Consider the following 19,618-nt stretch of genomic DNA (forward strand, 5'->3'; position numbering starts at 1 on the left):
AAGTTTCTTCCTTATTTTGGACTCATTAGTCCAGAATAGTCAATAACTGAACTAGAAGCAGTTGAGATTATCAACGAACTGATAGCTAAAATAAACTTAACGCCCCCAACGAGAGTTCGCTAGTAGTAAGATAAAATTGAAATGTTAATATTATTTTTGGAAGTAACTTTGTATCTTCAGATAAAGAAGTGGAAAATTATCATTTTCCTCATACATGGAACAAAGTGACAATCAAAATGTTTTTCTAATAAAATGTTTTCTAATTGATTTTTAAAAATATGTTTTCGAATGATCTTGTTGTGATACTTAATGACATATTTTTAATAATGCTAATACCTTCGGCAAAGAAATAAAATTTGAGTTACAAAAATTAACTTGAAAAATATCTCGCCACATTAATTTATGCGGCGAGCTTCTTTACTTCAGACTATAAAATCTTTAATTGAGGTAAGTGTGAGGAAAAAGTTACTTTTTTATTTGCTTTGATCTATATAAATTTGGAGAATTGCTATTAATTTATTAACTTCTGACAATTTATTCCGGATTTAAAAACTAAATCAGTTAAGTGTGAAAAATAATTTGTGCGATTAATTATTCATTTATTCCTTCCATTTAATTATTGCTTGTTTTTATCTTCCGTTTGATATTTGTGTATATACACAGAAATAACAACAGAAATACCTAAAACTAAATTTGGATTTCTATTTGACCAGTTTTAAAATTTACTGAAACATGGTATATGGATTTAACGTAACAGTTTGACTATTTTTTTACTTATATTTATCACTTTTATGTTCTTCTATCTTAGTGAGAAATGTATTTGGAAAGTAAATCATGAGTTTGCTCAATTAACAAACAATACATTTTTTTCGTTATCTTTTGAATATAAATGACAGCGAAATTTTAAAACAGCCAGAGCAAATGTGTATGTTCTGCTCTTTTTCTCTTTTTGAGTTTTTTGATTGATTTTTCTTTAAATATATCGAAAACAAAAAGTACGGAAGGAAAAAACTAAAAAACCTTTGGTGCAATATTTTGATTCGAAATACCAGTAATTACATTCAACCCAATACTAATGAACTTCGATTCATCTGACAAGCAATTGAACATCAGATACTTTCAATTTTGCAAAAATAAATGAAAGTGCAGTTAATTGAGATTCGAAATGTAAATTCTTACTCCAGAGATTGGTATTGATTCTTCAAAGAATTCGTGCCGCTTTCAGACCTAAACTAGCTACATAAACAAAAAGAACAAAGAGTCAAGACTCTGTCATTTAAATTGCAATCGGTGAGTTTTGAGGTGGAAGAAAATAACTATTGAGTTTCAAGGAACTTTTTTTCCACTGCTATAGTTATTTCTATGCTTATTAGTATTTTCTAATTTCATTAAAATCCTAATGTCACAAATTATTTTGATTTTATTTAGGGTAGCAGATTTTTCATATTCATGTCACACATGTTAAATACACACGTTGAAATTACACTCACTGGCCAATGAATTAGAAAATAAGATCGATATTTTATCAAGTCACCTCTTTCACGGATAACTGCTCTGATTCGTGTGGGCATCAAGTCTACAAGCTTCTGGAGTGCATTTAGATTTAGATAATACCATGCATTTTCTATGAAGCTGTTTAAATCTTGTAAATTAAATGGAAGATGAGAGTGCTGTCGAATGCGAATTTTTACAATTTTTCGCACATTTTCTATGAGGTTAAGATCCGGAATATGCAGTTGCCAGGGAAAGTGTTGAAAGTTAGACTGATGTTCAGCAAACAGATTTTCAACACTTCTGGCACGGTGTGTAGTTGCATTATCGTCCAGGAAATATCCGTCACCATCAGGGTAAAAATGCAACATTTCAGGTTGCACTTGATCTGTCAGGATATCTTGGTATCTCATGGCTGTTTGTTTATCCTCGAGGAACTCCTTCCAGGGCACCACGTCCTTGCCAGCAGAACATGCTCCATATCATGATACTCCCTCCAGACCCTTGCACAGTGCGAGTAAGGCAAGAAGTTTCTCTCAAAGGTTTCTAATTCATTGGTCAGTGAGTGTATTTAAATCAGTTTCTAATTAATAGAACCCAATCTTAAAGAGAAAAAATGACGAAATTGGTATCGTGAACTAATTTTTAATTCATGCTACAAAGTCACTTTTTTGTAACATTAAAATTCCCTAGCTAAACAAGGGAAAACAATATCCTCACACTGAGAGTTAAATATATAAATTCATTTAAACAAAACTAAGATCTTTACTCAAGTCTACTGATGAAGTAAGGAAGGAAGAAAAACGGTAAAAGGTTTTATTCTTGTAACATTACGTAGCTCCCTGGGTATTCCTTTGGAAGAGTCGTGATCAATCACGAGCACGTTTTGAAAACACTTCTACCAAAAGAATGAAAACCGCCTTAAGGTAGGTTAATCGAGTGTATTGACCGCACACCGTATTTCTAGAAACATACCTTCGAAAACCGTTTATCAATCGACGATCAGTTTCCGCCTTTTTTTTTCTTTCTTTTTTACAACTTGTCCTTCACCTTCACAATCATGTACTGCTTTGTTTCCTTATGTGATTCCACGGTGGAAATTTAACCTTGTTAATCCATTACGTAATAGCGCTGGAGCAGAATTCGAGCATAATCAACCCCTGAATGCTCTGTGACGGATTATTTTTTTTAATGAGCACGCCTTTTGAAGAAAATCTATGTAAAAGGAAGTTAAAAAACGATGAGTAATTACTTTGAGCAAAACTGTTATGCATTATAAATAATAAAGACTAAAATTTCAGCAATTTCATCAGTGCTATCAGCTCAAGTATATCATGGACGTCAGTTAAAAATACAGCAAGCTCCAGATTATTGGCGGTTGGCTTATCCGCGGTTCGGATTATTCGCTATCTTTACACTTTTTTTAGCAGTCATTACATGTTTTTTACATTTATGCAATTGTGTTATTTTTTGCTTTTAGCTTTTACATTATGAATTTTTTTTTTTTTACATTCTATCTTAGTGGATGGAATATAGCTATAATTTAAAGGTTTTTAGCTATAATTTAAATGTATGTGTAAGTGTAGTTCATACTTTTAGCGATTGTATACAGTATTATCGTTTTTTTTTACCAATTATTCGGATTATCCGCGGTTACCGTACGACTCTACTGGAGGAGTTTACTGAGTTTTAAATTTCTTCTTTGCGACTGTATCATTTTTTATTACAAAGTTTGTAATTTTTTTTTCTTATTTTAACTGAAAAAATGGCACGGACACACAAAAAAAAGAAATGGTTTTTATTTATCTACCAGTGGCACACGCACGGCTTTGCCCGTAGTAGAAAATTAAAAGGTTTTTTTGGTTCGCCTGTATATATACAAATAATGTATGATGAATTTCTCGCCAATTGGCTTGTCCATGTTACGGTTCCACGTTATGATAACTTTGTAATTTACTCGTCCATCTTATAATAGTTTTGCTCGGGAAAATGTTCTTAAAATTGGAATAGAAAAAGAAAAAAATCGAGTTTTCGAAAAATCGCTTCGAGGTGCACACCGCCATGCTACAAACTAATTTTGTGCCAAATTTCATGAAAATCGGCCGAATTGTCTACGCGCTATTCGCGTCACAGAGATCCTGACAGACAGAGATCCGGACAGAGAGACTTTCAGCTTTATTATTAGTAAAGATTACATGCTAGCAGTAGGGGAAGATTGCCATCGATGAACCGGTTCCATGACTAGATCGCAAAGATATTTCCCGTACCAGAGTTTGTGCAGACGCGTAATCAGTTTAGTACCTTCCTTTGTCTGAAAACTGTTTACTGCAGAGTCGTCAGATAGCTAAAATTACTTCATCATATTGTTAATCGGTCAGATAAGATTTCTACCATTATCTTACTAACTACCAGAATTTTCATTTGGCTATAACATGCTTTGAATATCACCGATGAATTACACGTGAACATTGACGTAAAAGAGTTCCTTATCAAGTACTTCATGTTTCATTATAATTCGTCACAGCAAGTAGCACCAATAAGAATATTCGAAATCACGCAGTTGCTATCATTGGATCGCTAGGTGTTTTCACGAATGGACCTCTTGACAAAGTGGTTCATTCATGGAAAATCACAAATATCGTTGTAACTTCAGCTCAGTTACCTATGAAATATGCACAATTGCTTTAAATAAATATGATAATAATAAAACAAAAGTTTCTCAGCAATTTGTGAAAACTCTTACTTTACTACAATTTCAACTCAATTTTTTTATGAAATTGATTAAAAATTTAAAACATTTAACACAGTTTCAAGTGCTTCTGCTGTTTCAGAAAAATGCAAAAATTAGTAATATATGGCCAGTGGACAAGTGAGAGCATGTAACGTGCTACAGTAGCTTACAGAAATGATGGTATGGACCTTAACGAAGGCTGCCGACATTATAGAGTCCTGAAAACAACTCTAACAGTCGCATGGAAGATAAAAACCGGTTTGTCCCTCCAGTGAAACCTTAGTCACTTATTAGAAGTTAAGGAGAGAAGCCCCGCGAAATATGAATATAATTAGTGAATCATATTTTGAAACTAGAGAAACGTTTTTGGAATTACTTTCGAAAAAAAAATTTCTTGGCTTTTCAAGAGGCTGAGAAAAATAGCATGTTCCACGGGTTTAATTAAAATAAAAAGTGTTAGTACTTTATTCTGTGATAGTTTGAAACTTCAGTTTCTGGTTTCAGTAATAAAATGGTTAATAAGTTCTTTGACATTTTAGAGAGCAAGAACAATCTTGCTTCGAACTTAAATTTTCAAAGTGGATTGAACAAAACTCTCAACAATTCAAAAGAGGTTGAAAAGATATTGACTAAGAACGGTGTTGCATAGGTTGGGCAAGGGGTGAACGAGGTGTCATGACAACAGTTGTGTTTTGTATGTATGCTGTTTTTTATGTTACTCATATCCGAAAATAAAACATTTTAGAAAACAAATCTATTTTTTATAACTTATTTTTATTTGTAGTGTTTATTAATCGCCTGTTATAAATATTTGTAAGCTACTCATTGATATTTTTAATTTGAGAATGTGGTCCATCGATGGAAACTCGATGGTCCACTCAACCGGTTGCCATGAATGGACCAGATGCCAAAATATTTATTTTTAATTTTAATTCTTTATTGTGTATATTTATCATGACAGTGAATATTATTATTAAAAGAGAAATATACTGAGAAATTATTCCTATAATTTACGTGAAATTTAAGTTGTATTTCCTTTTTTAAAAAATCGAAAACTGTTATGTGGTTCATTGACAAGGATAGAAAAAATGTATAAATCACGAAACTTACAGCGGTTCTTATACATAATAGTACCGAAAAATTTAAATTTACATTTATTCATCCTTTTTGGAAATACTTCAGATTTCAATAGTTATAAAAGCTTAAAGGGTAATTTGTTTTCATAAATATACACTAATTCTGGCAACAATAAACACTAAATGATACACATAAAATAACAAGAAGTCCGCGAAATATTTCAATTAACAATTCGTTTAAACTGGTTGAAACAGGCAAGTATGAAGGGAAATGGAAATACCATTCAATTATGCTATATTTTTATCCCTTCCTTAAAAAATAAGCTGATTATGTCTCAAAATTTTCTGCAGAAAACAATGGGCAATTGTTTTCTTACAGAAATGAATTGTTTCCGCGCTTTTTTCGCCTCACTCCCTCTTGAATACACAACGAATTACCTTTGATGTTTCAAACTAAACAAACACAAAAAAAAAAAAAAAAAAAAAATCGTGAGCTTTTCAATATTTTTTAAAAGAAAACTTCCGCCTAAAGTTCAAGATTAAATTTGACGATCAATATCGGAAAAGAACAACAGAATTGTATAATCAGGTTAGTAGTTTCAAGGGCGAAACCATACTAGGCTAGTAGGGATGAATAAATTAGCTCAGCTATGCCGGTTGAACCAAATGAAAGAAACTTCAATAATGAATAAAATTGAAGCTAGTTAACTCACAAATGAATTCGACTGTAATCTTGGGCTGTGAAGTGATACACAGTGAAAGACAATGTACCAAAAGAACGAATAAAAACTAGAAAATTGAGTTGAGTTAAAAAATGAACCTTAGGTCATCATGTCTACACAAATGATAAAAAATAAAAATATTTAAATTTGGTCAGAATGAACAAGTGATAAAATCAAAGGCAAAAAACCGTAACAATAAAAATAAATCATCAAAACCAAAAATTAAAAAGAATTTATTGGATAACCTTGTTTTGAACTCTCAAAATTTGTGGTGCATTCATAAAGTTTCTTGTAACTCCAAAACAAGTTTATGAAACATTGTTGCTATTTTTTTACCCCAACATCGTTGTTTTTACCATTCGGGTATGTAAATAAATAATGTAACTGAAAATTGCTGTGAAATATGGTAACTCTGTTGGAAAAGGAAAACGTAAGAACCTATCTCGAATAATTTTTACATCAAATTATAACTAACTAACGTAAATTAATTAATAAAAAAATTACTTGACTTGCATAATTAAACAAAACCTGAAGCAAAGGCCATGGGTGATAAATAATATTAAAAGATTTAATTGAAACAAATAAATTTTTATTGAAAAGTTTTGCAAATTTGATAAGTCTACATGTAGACTGGAAAATGAATACGGTGAGACTAACGTCATAAGGTTGTTCGTTTGGTCGTCACACTAGTTGCCATATTTATTTAACAAGTGGTTTTCTCAATAAACATTGTTGAGTGGAGAAAGTATGCTAGAATTAAAATTGATCAGCAAATCATAAATCTCAAAACCGCAATATAGAAGGCAAAAAACCGATTGCAGTGATGCTATAGCAATAAGTTTTCATTTGTTTCCAAGTTCAGCAAATATCTGCTTTTTTTTTTTTTTTTTTTTTTTGCTCAAATTCTGCATAACAATTTTTTTGTGGTACACAACAAAATGACGCATAGCGTTTTATAAACAGTACTTCGGTTGGAAATTATTAGTATTATTTTTTTAACGAAGTAAAGAGCCCAGCGTTTTTTAACAACCCAACGCAAAATTTTAACGCATCATGAACTTTTAAGAGGACATTAAACTAATACGAGTCGCAGATATTCGACGTTTGAAAATAAATTATTTAAACCTTCACTTCTACTAGTCACGGCTCAACAGTTGCTATTAATTTTTTTCAACATTACTCGTTTGCAGAAGTTTTCATATTACATGTGTATAACATGAGTCTAACATATAGCTTACCATCGTCAATATTTCATAACACCATTAACAGAACGTCACTAATTGCACGCACTAAACGTCTCAAGGTATATCTAACAAGTTACAGAGGAAATTAAACCTCCCGAATGAAAACTGAAGTCTAGATCTTAATTGCACATGAGGTTTCAAATGCAGCAGATGGATGACAACAGTTACGAAGTTTTAACGCAGTTTTGAAGCCATTTGTGAACAACATCATGAGAAACAGCTCTGGTAGTACAGTCATTAAAATATTATTCCTCCAACATAATGGAACAAATGGCTCTGCTATGCAAGCCATTATTTTAGGTAACTGTCTCCTGTTTCGATTGTTCAAGATGATTTTCAATAATCTTTCCTCAAGTTCAGTTTTGAACAAAGCTTCTATATATACAGGTAGTTATCAAAATAATGGAAACACTCTGTGACAAGTGTGTTGGGAAACCCTACTCTGCCACAAATGTTCTGTTGATAAAGGTGCCTTCTAACTTTCATCACTCACACAGGTGAATCCAGATGGTGATTGAGTTCTTTGGTCATTTTTACGATATTTTTCGCTTTTTAGACATTACTATCCTCTTCAATACCGTCGGTTTCTTTTACTAAGCTTCTCTTTGAGTCCACTATTTTGCTTTGCCGAGCTTGTCTTACCGCGCTGCGTGTATGCTGTCATGGCTTTATATACTGTACCTCTAGAAATACCAAAAAAAATGAGATGTTTCAAGTACACTTGCTTCAGCTAGACGCGCTCCAACAATTTGGCCTCTTTTGAAATTTGAGAGGTCCGATATTTCACGCACTTTTAAAAAAATCTAAGACATCCAGAACTTTAGTTAATCCACCATATACTACCAGAATATGTTCAATGCTATTTATAAAAAATAAAAAATAAAAAATAAAATTTAAAAAAAAAAACCAGATCTAGTTTTATTTTTTATTACTTAGGAAACACATTCAAAAATGTCACTTTTATTCACAGGTGTTTCCATTATTTTGATAACTGCCTGTATATAGAAGATCTTTTATGTTTGTTGAATGAAAAGACTCTTTAAAAGTATTTTTTTAATTTCATCAAGTCAGAACGATTATAATTGGTTTGTTTCCCATTTTTCAAAAATATTTTTTCCTTAAAGCTCATATCGAAAGCATGGGATGAGTTCCTTTTTTTTCTCTAACTTTTTACTTAATTTCCTGTTTAAATAACAACCCTTAAAAGACATTCAGTCGCTGTTTTCGTTTTCGCTGATGACGTCAGAAGTGAACAAGTCGTAAGGTTATCAGAAAACATTTCAAGACATTACCAAACTTCACCAAAAGAATATTTTATTTTACCTACAATTCTGTTTCCACTAATAAGTGATCGCAGAGTAAAAATCACCAAAAGGCGGTATCTTGCCAGAAAAGACAGCAACGGGCTTCAATTCAAGATGGATGTCTTCACTTGTGACGTCACATGCTAAAACATTTTGTTCTAGAAATCTGATATCTGAAAAAAAATTATTCAAATTAAATTTTTAAAATAAAAGTATTTTCTGGCTTCATGTTTTTCTTTTTCTTTTTTGCGCATTCTATCAATTTCAGTGACTAAAAGTAGTTCTTTTGAATGATGGGAATTGAGGAATTGAGATAATTCTGCTCAATATGTAAGAGGAGCTCAATTGCCGATTGAAATTAGTCGTTATGTTCTGTGGCTCTTTACGTTCATGTGCTTTCGGGACTATTTTTTTTTCTTTTCAATGATTTTCTATGAAATCGTTCGCAATAATGATATTACTAAAATTCAAATACTGCATCTACTGAATCTTACTGCATCATGTTTTGGGTCTACAAATGATGTCATACTTTGAGGGGAATGTTCGTTAATTGGTCAAGTTTTTAACAAAAGGAGAGAGAGAGATCAAATCTGTTTAGAAAAACGTGTGACATCATTTTCAGACCCCTTATTAAAACTTAATGCTTTCAACTGTGAGAGAAACATTATTTAGCAATACGATTATTTCTTCTCATTTTTAAATTCATGAAGTTCATGTCCTAGATCAGGGGCTCCCAAAATGCAGGCCCCCGCAGGGAGAGTCTAGGGGGCCTCAAAGTGTCCACTGCACAATATAAATTCGTAATAGAGACGAACTGGTGTCGTGAGAAACTTTAATTTCTTCAAAGAGTGCCGTGAAACGAAAAAGTTTGGGAACCCTTGTCCCAGACTTTTGACTCGGACATGATACAAAGATATTGTAAAAAAGAAATGTTGCTCATTAAATTTTATTTTCAGTAGTAATCCTACTCCTGTTTAAAAAAAAAAAAATTAAGAAACCATAAAATCATTAAAATTCAAGTAAATTATGATATTCATCTAAAAATGATTTTCAAGTCCAGAAGAAACTTTCTTTTAAAACTATAATGTTATTTAAAGGTTTTGAAAATGCCTCATTTTTCTCATGACAGTTGGTAATCAACTAATTTGCTCTGAATCTACCTTAGCCGCAATTCTCATCTTTGATTGGAAATCATTACGACCCAATTGGAATTTAAATTGCACTACACCCATTTCGCATAATTGCTCTTGGGATGTCTTTTGACGAGAAGTTTGTAATTGGTATTAAGTGTTACGAATAAAGTCAAATTTTCCTCTAAATTCAAACATATTGAAAATTGTGACATCTGTATTACTCTTGGAAGTTGACATATATCTCACCTAATAACTATGAAATATTTTAGTTTTCTGTTTTTTTAAGAGGATACACTTTAATAATGCTATTCTTCTTAAAAAAAGAAAAGAAAAGAAACATTTTGTAGACGTATCTGCACTAAACAAACGCTGCATGTGTTTCCTGTTTTATGAGCTTCTCTTCAACCTTCCAGCTGTACTTTATTTTAAGAAAGGAACTTACTATTAATTTCCTTCATACCCTAGCATTTCAATGACATTTAATTTATTTTGACATAATCCCATGAAACACAGTCGTGAATCTTGAAGTCGGGAGTTTAAATAAGAAGAAACTATTAACTAATTATTGTCTTCACATGCATCTAATCAGAAATGAACTTTAGTAACAGGTAATGTTTCATCCTCAGTAAAATAAATTTGGAGCGTTTTAGAAGTACCGTAGATGAAAAAAGCATGTAAAGAGATATAAGTAGTAATATTAAGAGAGTTGGTTGGGTTAAAAAAATGAGATTGGATTTCTGAGTTCAGGAGAGTATAGGAAAGAAAGATAGCCTGGAGCCATTATAGAAGATTAGGAGTTACGTTAGACATAGAAGCAATATGCATGAAACCTTTTTGTAAAGATTTTATGTTCCAACTCTTTTATATATTGTTAAATTTCTTTGTATTAATTTTTGTTCATGTATATTTTACGCCATGATGTGCATTTTCCTCAAGAATTCTTTTTTATAAATAATTGTTCTATTTTAAGTAACTGATGCACGCATTCTTTCTTTACAATTTAAGTGCCTTCCTCCCATGCCTCTTACATGTATTTACTAGCGGTACCCGCACGGCTTTGCCCGTGGTAGAAAATTGAAAGGTCATTTGGTTCGCCTGCATATTTACAAATAATGGATGATGAATTTTTCGTTACTTTGCTATGTTCATTTGCTCGCCCTTGTTACGGTTCCACGTTATGATAATTTCGTAATTTACTCCTCCATCGGTGATTTTTCTCCGGAAAATGTTCTTAAAATTGGAATAGAAAAAGAAAAAAATCGAATTTTCAAAAAATCGCTTCGAGGTGCATAACTCCATGCCACAAACTAATTATGTGTCGAATTTTCGTGAGAATTGGCCAAACGGTTTAGGCGCTATGTGCGTCACAGAGAGATATCCGGACAGATATCCAGAAAAATTTTGAGCTTTATTATTAGTAAAGATTTTTTGTTTTGTTTCATTTTTTTTATTTAATTTAATTTATCTATTTATCTATTTTAACTTATTTCTTCTTAAATCTATTTATTTATCTGTTACAAATTTATTTTAAATTTATTTATCTATTTATTTTTTCTGTTCATTTCGCAATATTTTAAACAATTTTGAAATGTATCAACAAATCGTCATCAAAAGTGATTTAAATTACTCTTCGCAAAATTAAAATCCAAGTTTCACAGAAACGTTCAAATGATTACAGCAAATCGAAAGAGCTTTGAGTAGATGCAAAAGCAAATTATTGACGCAACATTGCCGAGCGAAAGCGCAGTTTGCGTCAACACGATAATTAGTCGTGATCACATATTTAGAAAAGCCGGATGATAGCAAAGGGTTGGATCGTAGTGAACTTTGTGTTGGAATCTTAAAGGCTTCCGTGTAATTCCAAACGTTGAAGTTGAAAGAGACCTAAAATACTTAAGATTCTTTTAATCCGTTGATCTTGGTTCAGAAACATGGATGTTTAATTTTTAATGTTTTTGATTTTAGATGATGCTAAAAGTTGCATATTTTCTTTAACATAACAAATCGTGGTTAGAATGAGAGTGAGCTAAGTCATCCAACAAAGTTAACTTCCAAACTAAGTTACAGTTTCTTGCAATTAATTGGAGGTTTGTAAAAAAAAAAAAACAATCTGTACAAATTCAGGCCTGCGGTAATTTTAATTTCAAGAGAAGGAATCTATTTAAACATAAGTATATTTTTGTATCAAAATTTGCATTGAATTTGCTGTAAAGTAATTCTCAAAAACTTACACCATTCAGGAGTGCTTCGATGGGAGGTCACGGGAAGTCACTCTGACCTCCATAAAATGTTCTTATTCGGATAATCGTATCTGATGATTTAGCAAAATTATCACTATTCGACAAAATTGTCGTCAATTGGCAAAATTATCATCCTTCGTCGAAGTTATTCTCAGTTGAAAAAACTGTAGATCCATTCAACAAATTTTGTCTGACGATTCGGCAAAATTATAGCCAATTTGCCAAAATTTGGAATTCCATTCGGCAAGTTTCGTCTGACGATTCGGCAAAGTTATTTTCTTTCGGCAAAATTCCATTGGCATTCCATTTGGCAAAATTTGGAGTACAGAATTTGGAGTAGAATTACAATTATTCGGCAAAATGTGAAGTTCTGTTCGGAGAATTGAGAGTTTCCGCCCTCCAAAAAATTTAATTTCAGATCGCCCCGAACACCACTATCTGTCTGGAGTTTACGAGAACTTAACTAAAAGTTAGTTAAGAATTGTATGCATGGTTGAGGCTCAAGCAGAACAGTCTGACTGCTGGTTCAATGAGTGGCCTAGAAACTGACTTATGCCTCGTCATTCTTACTTGAACAGTAGTTTCTTTTAATGGCAAATTGTGTGTGATCCTAGTGGACAATCCATCTTTGTATTTTTTGCGCTAAGTCTGAATAGAAAAACTGAAGAAAAACTCAAAAGTACTGTATTTGGAAAGTTTTTGATTCACGCCGCTATCCTTTGAACCCGTTCAACGTATGCAAACAATACTACATACAAAAATAATTGAATCATTTATTTTAAAAACCAGTCAAACGACAAAATTGCTAATTTCAAGAAAATATGTATACTACCATGTATGTATACTACCATACTAAATTATTCAATGACAATTACAATATTGTTTATTGAAGAAAATATACTTAAATATATATCACTTTTAGTTTAAAACATTGTAATTCTTATAGAAACACTTAATAAGAAGGGAAACATGCTTTTTCGATATTTCAGAGCTAGTCGCTTGACTGGGTTATGGATTAAACGGTTCAATTGGTCAACGCAATTTGAGTATTTTACGCTGCGAGTAAAATAAGAAACAAAAGAACGATTACACTTGTGAAAATGATGTATGCTAGACTAGATTTGACAAGTCGAAAAAAAATATTTGAATTAATCCATAACATTTTAGATTTAAAGATTTGGGCGCGTCACATTTACTTCTCCCCAGAAAAAATACAACTGTTCTTGATACTGCTAACACTACTAATTGCTGGTAAATAAGCCTACAAAATACGAATCATGTTACAACACAGCAGTCACATTTTGGATCATATATTTTTTCTAAGAAAGCTTTTTTTTATTGTTTCCTTGTTTTTTCAAAATTTTGAGAATCTTAACAGTTGTGTCACTTGGATTTTATTAAATTTTCGACAAAAAATTGATAAAAAAAGGAACACTTGGGAAATAGTAAAAAGTAAAAGAATGTATAATAAATGAAAAAAAAAATGAAAGCAATAAGATTCTTTAAACTTTTATCTCTATACAGTGATGAGTTTATTTTAAAAAATACTTCAAAACATATTTAATATTACTTTTCCATATTCAAATACTTTGATGAGAAATGTATCTAATTGTTTGTATAAGTGTTTTAGATAAGCTCGGTAAAAGTGTACTTATATTTAATTTTCAATTGTATTAGGTCTTAAATATTAGAAAAAAAGAATTGTTTATTATGTACTTAAATTTAATTTTTCTTCTCTTTTTCTTTTAGGATTTATTAAAGATGGAAAAAATGAATCGTTAAGCACACAAGGTAATGAATTTTCAAATATTTACCTTAAATTTTATACCTATATGCCCGCTTCAATCTCCTTCAAAATTTTAACTGATTCTTGCTGTTGTTAGTAAAGAAAGCTGAAAAAAAAACCTTCAAACCTATAAATAACGAAAGCAGCTTTAAAGATCTCATGCACGCGTTTCGGGATTAGAGTAAAATATTTTCACAGAAAAAGAAGGACGTTCATAGATGAAAAAAACGACCAAACTGAGAAGAGCATTCAAAGAACATATATAAAAAAAATTCATTGGTTCTCTTTTTCATCTTCTGTTTTTGCTATTCAACTTACTTTTCCATTTATGACATCGCTCTTATTGGATGTTCTTTCCTCCATAAGCAAAATTTTTTGCATAAAAAAAAGAACCTTGTAATTCAGAAACATGTTTGGGAAATAGTTTTCAAATTGTGTACCTTATTAAAGTTGTCTTTATAATTTGTAAGAAACCTAACAATATTTATGAACACTCAAACTAAGCGGAGAACATAAGGTACAACGTTCAGCACGAAATCAAGCTCTATGCACATCCAAGTGCATTTTAATAAGTAAATGAGTTAGGTAAAATATTATTTATTTGTTTGTTTTTCTCATACTGAATTTTTTCTTTCTTCTCCTCTCGAAACAGAACACATAAAAAGGCTTTATGATGCCCTTAAAAGAATGCGATGCTAAAAAGGTCTTCAACTTGGGGCTAATTTATAAATATTATTAAATCTATAAATGTAAAAAAAAACATCTTAGATTGGCATTAACATAATTCTAATTTTAATACAAGAAACCTTGAAAAAATTAATAAATATACTATCATGAAATTTGACATTCTGAAATTTTTTTAAAATTTGTGTCAGTAAGGTCAATTAAGACCGCCTGCACTTCGAATTGTTATGAACTGAATATGAATTTAGCATTAACTAAGCATCTATTTTACTTATTCAAAGTTTTTGAAAATGAAATGAGAATATTTTAAGTTTGGTATTGGCTTTGATTTAGCAACCCAGTTTACACATTTTGCTACTTAATTTTTTTGTGTGTAAGTGTGTTTTTTGATAAGCATATTTCATGGTCTGTTGAGCTTCTAAGACTCAGAAAAAGTATAAATGCAGGTACTTGCTTCATTTCCTGTATAAAATTACTGCTAAAAAGTAAATGTCTGAAAAATTCTATGAATGTATATATTTGTTACAAAAAGAAATGTTTACTTAAAAGAAGATTCATACGTAATTGTATTTATTGTGATCTTTATCATAAACAGTTGCTTTCCTCCTCTGCGCAGATTTTGCTACAGTGATATAGATGGCGCTAACATCAGAAAAATTCACTGCATATTTACTTAACTAAAAATACTTATAAATTACATGTATTTAAATTTTATTTTTGATGCGGTTCGGATTTAGTTATAATAAGCGTTGTTGGTTTTGGAAAAAAAAGTCTGGAAATTATGGAGCATGAAACTGTTTTTTTTCCCCAGCTGTGTTAGTGTTTTTTAAGTTATGTTTTTCCAGTGTTTTAGAGATTTGAAAAAAGTCACAATGCCTGTAAACTATTATATTTAAAGACGTACATGCACAGGCGGCTCGTACGGTGAGGGGGCAACTGCCCCCTCACTTCAAACAGTAAACGAGCTTTGCCCCCACTCTTTTCGGAGTTAAAAATGAATGATTTATTTATAGGATGGATTAATTTATTTTACAAAAGTAAAAACTGAAAATTCCAAATATAAATGAACTTTTCTCATATTATTTCATAAGAATGGAACTTTAAAATGGTAGAGGAAAGCCTACGGTAGTCATCCGTTCCGATTTGTTGTCATATATATGAAAGTAGTGTAACCCGATTTTACAAAAAGAAAAGAAAAAGAAAAACAGTCTCATATGGTCACTCCGCCTAACTTTTACACTTCATTTGATCCACGCCCCTTTCTTTGTGCACCAGTCACCTAAAGCACAAATAGATTTAGTTTCGAAAAAAAAGTATTAGCATAGTTTAAATATCCATGAACTCTAATATGTGTCTTGATCAAAGTAGAAAATGTGCAATCCGTTTTAGGGTAACAGTTTTTAGTATGACATTAGAAAATATACGATAGGGAAAACATAAACTTTATTTATTTAATGAACATAACAACAGAAGAAATTTTTAACATCTTCTCCTAAGTTATTTTTAGCTGATCTCAGATTGCCATGATGAAATGCTGTGTTGCGAAATAATATTGAAAAAAAAACCCTGTTTTTTGTTACAAAATGTCACCGTTCAATATATTTTATTTATCAGAAAATCGATTTATAACAAGAGTAAAAAATGTGATGAAATAAAAACGAAACGAAGAACTGAAATATCTCAATGTCTCTCAAATAACAAGAATAGAAGTTATTTGACGGTTTAACAGACCATTAAATTTACTGAAAGAAGGCAAAATTTATCACTGTATTAAGGATAAAGTATGAAACACGACTTACGCAGTTTAGAAAACATATGATAAATTTAAGCGTAATGTTCTATTTTCTCAGTAGATGGCTCTGGTGAATTGTTTCTTGTTTTTGCAACATTTATTAATGTTTCACTTTTAATAATAAATCTTTCCTTCATTTTTCCTTCCTTTTCATCCCATCCCACCCTCCGCCACCAACCTTATCCTGTTGCTTTTTTTTCTTTTACTTTTGCGTTTTTGCTATTGTTTAACTCAAATTAAAACATTCGTGCTGTCACTACTTTCCGCAATATATGTGATAACATTAATTCTAAATAAAAAACAACTTAAATTTAATTACATTTTCCCTTTCAAACTTTTGCTCCTTAAATAATAATGAATTAAATTGCATGCATTTTACTATGTACTTTGATTTAATGACACTTTTTTAATGTCCATTTTACCATCGCGGTAATTTTTATGCTCCAATTAATACACTATTTTAAACCGGTAATTAAAAAATGGTAAATGCATTTAATTTGCGGAATGTACGGTTTTCGTAAAATATGTGACCCCCCGCACCCTCTCCCGTGAAAATTCATGATTTTATTATCTTGTAAAATAAAACAAAATTAATGTTTTCGTATAAATTTTGGTGTAAATAAATAATGAAATATTGACGGAATGAAACCATCATGATTCAATTTCTACTTAAACTTTCATGCATAATTTTAACATTATATACTTTTTTTTTACTTCTATTTTCTTCTATATCAATAACATTGAAAACAAAACAAAATATTTTATTGTTTAAAAAATGGCTTATTTAAAACTCTTTTTACCCTTCAAAACCCTACGTTGTACCATGTTTTTTAATAATAAATGACATGTTGTCGAAACAAAATTTAAATTTTTCCTTTATAAAATTAAAATAAAAATCGACCTTCTTTACGTAATTTTTCTAATGTTGAAAATGCATACCAATTAAATAATGCCCTCTTTCTTATATTTTTGAAACTTCATTAATAATTAATCAACAATTTATCTACTTTATGTGCTTGTTTTGTAATCACAACTTTTTCCGAATTAATATACCAAACAAAACCTATCAATTTTTACAATAAACAAACTAAAAAAAACATGTATGCGTACCTTTATCAATTGCACTTTGGAAAACAATAATTGAAACTTAAAAAATACCTTAATTGAGTGACTCATTCCTAAAATTTTTGGAATCATATACTTTAAAATAATATTTGATCACATCTTTGAATAAAAATTACTCACATAAAATATTTTTTTCAATCAAATTTCAACATTTTTGCGCATTACATAATTACACTTTTATCAAATATGAATTTCAAATTATAAAATTAAACACACCTATTATAAATTATCTATGATGAACCATTTATTTTTTCTAAAATATTTCGAACATTCACCTGACGATAACTAACAACAAAACACTTTACCCGGTCCTTTTCATTTTTTTTTATTTATTGACTGTGCACGAAATGAAATAATATTTTCTTAAATGAATATATGTCGAACTCTTTTTTTTTTCTTTTTTTGCTTGCAAAATATTTTGAATATCTAATTGACGGTTACTAACAAAAACTATCTTGCCCACCAATTTTCATTTTCTTTTTTGAACTGTGTATGAAATGAAAATATCTTTTCCCATTATAATAAATGTTGAACCACTTATTGTTAACAAAATATTTTGAACATTTAATTGACGAAAACTAACAAAAACACCTTACCCGCCCAATTTCTCTTTTTATTTATATATGAACGAAATAAAATAATATTTTCTTCTCTGCTCTCTCTCTCTCTCTCTCTTCCAACCTCTTTTTCCTATCTCTTCGATTAACCATTCCTCTTACCCCCATCCATTTTGAATCCCACTGTTATTATTTACCCCACCCTCCGTCCGTACATTCCCTTTTCCCGAAAGGCACCTGCTATTACAACGGCACCTGGTTCGAGGACAAGGAGGAACTGCCAACCCGAGGACTGTGCCTCGTTTGCCACTGCTTCTCCGGATTTACGGAACCGAATGCCTTCACTTGCTCTGTGATCGATTGCCCCTGGGATGATTATCACAGGAGATTTCCCGGCTGCACCCCCATCTATGCCGACAGGGACTGTTGTCCCATCGGATGGGAATGCGGTACTACGCTCAATTGTTTTCAGGCATGCTTTATAGCTTGATGGTATAATTTGCACATTGTTGTAGTCCGAACACTTGTTGTATTCAAATTTGTTTGGGCCATCATATTAAATGAACGATGAAGTACTGACAACGATGCCCGTCAAATTAAACATTAAATGTCCATTTGTTTTTATTGATGCAATCCGCGAGTAATTACTTATCTGCACAATGATTCGCACAAAAGGTTTTAGATGTTTGCGGGACTTTACACTCAATTGTTTTCAGGCATGCTTCATAGCTTGACTGTATTGTCCGTCTTTCAAGAGAAGGCACTTCGCCATGCCTCCTTGAACGCAGAGTTCCATTTTACGCGGGGGTGATCGCTACGCAATCTACGCGCTTCTAAGGGAGACAACCAGACATTCTTAACTTGGGCGTGCATTTTAATGTGAAAAAAGGTCTTAGTGTCCTTTACATCGTTTGCTTCACTTGTCTGTTATTAGTTTAGTTATTCTTACATTTTAAAAACCGCTGCTTTTACAATAAAATGCTATAGTCCGAATATACCTTTTGCCGAAAACAGCGAAACAGAATCATCGGATACCACGTGACGAGGGAGGCGTCAAGTGCCTTCTTGTGAAAAACGAACAATATAATTTGCACATTGTTGTAGTCCGAACACGTGTTGTATTCAAACTTGATTTCTCCCCCGTTTCGCTGACATTTCAAATCCCCCCCCCCCTTTAATATATCAAAAAGTATAATTGAAACTGAAAAATAGGGGAGGGGAGGATTTTGTGTTGGTAAAACTGGGGGGAGGGGAGCGAAACACCTCAAATTTGTTTGGGCATCATCTCATGTGTATGATAAAGTACTGACAATAATGTCTTTAAATTAAACATTAAATGCACATTTGTTGTTATTTGTGCATTCATGCGTGTAATTACTTATCCGCACAATCATGCATACAAAAGACTTTAGATTGCTAGTGGGGCTCCACACTCCATTATTTCAGGCATGCTTTATAGCTTGATAGTATATTTTGCACATTGTTGTAGTCCGAACACTTGTATTCAAATTTGTTTGTGCCATCATCTTATATGAACGATGAAGTATTGACAACGATGTCCATCATATTAAGCATTAAATGCAATTTGTTTTTATTGATGTAATCTTGCGAGCAATTACTTATCTGCACAATAATTCACGCAAAAGATTTTAGATGTTAGCGGGCACTTAATTGTTTTCAGTCAGCTTGATGGTATAATTTGCAAATTGTTGCAGTCCGAAAACTTGTCGTAT

General features: G+C 31.5%; 1 protein-coding gene across 1 annotated transcript in view; it reads left to right on the forward strand.

Annotated features, from left to right (window-relative positions):
* Positions 1-1,902: 1,902 nt before the first annotated feature.
* Positions 1,903-19,618, forward strand: part of LOC129226741 (uncharacterized) — an 88,262-nt gene continuing 70,546 nt past the window's right edge. Inside the window, exons 1-3 of the mRNA XM_054861371.1 lie at positions 1,903-2,008; positions 13,691-13,732; positions 18,119-18,334. Of these exons, the coding sequence (XP_054717346.1) occupies positions 1,903-2,008; positions 13,691-13,732; positions 18,119-18,334 (364 nt within the window). The remainder of the gene's footprint in view (positions 2,009-13,690; positions 13,733-18,118; positions 18,335-19,618) is intronic.

The sequence above is a fragment of the Uloborus diversus genome, chromosome 7 (assembly GCF_026930045.1).
Source record: "Uloborus diversus isolate 005 chromosome 7, Udiv.v.3.1, whole genome shotgun sequence".
In the NCBI taxonomy this organism is placed as follows: Eukaryota; Metazoa; Arthropoda; class Arachnida; order Araneae; family Uloboridae; genus Uloborus; species Uloborus diversus.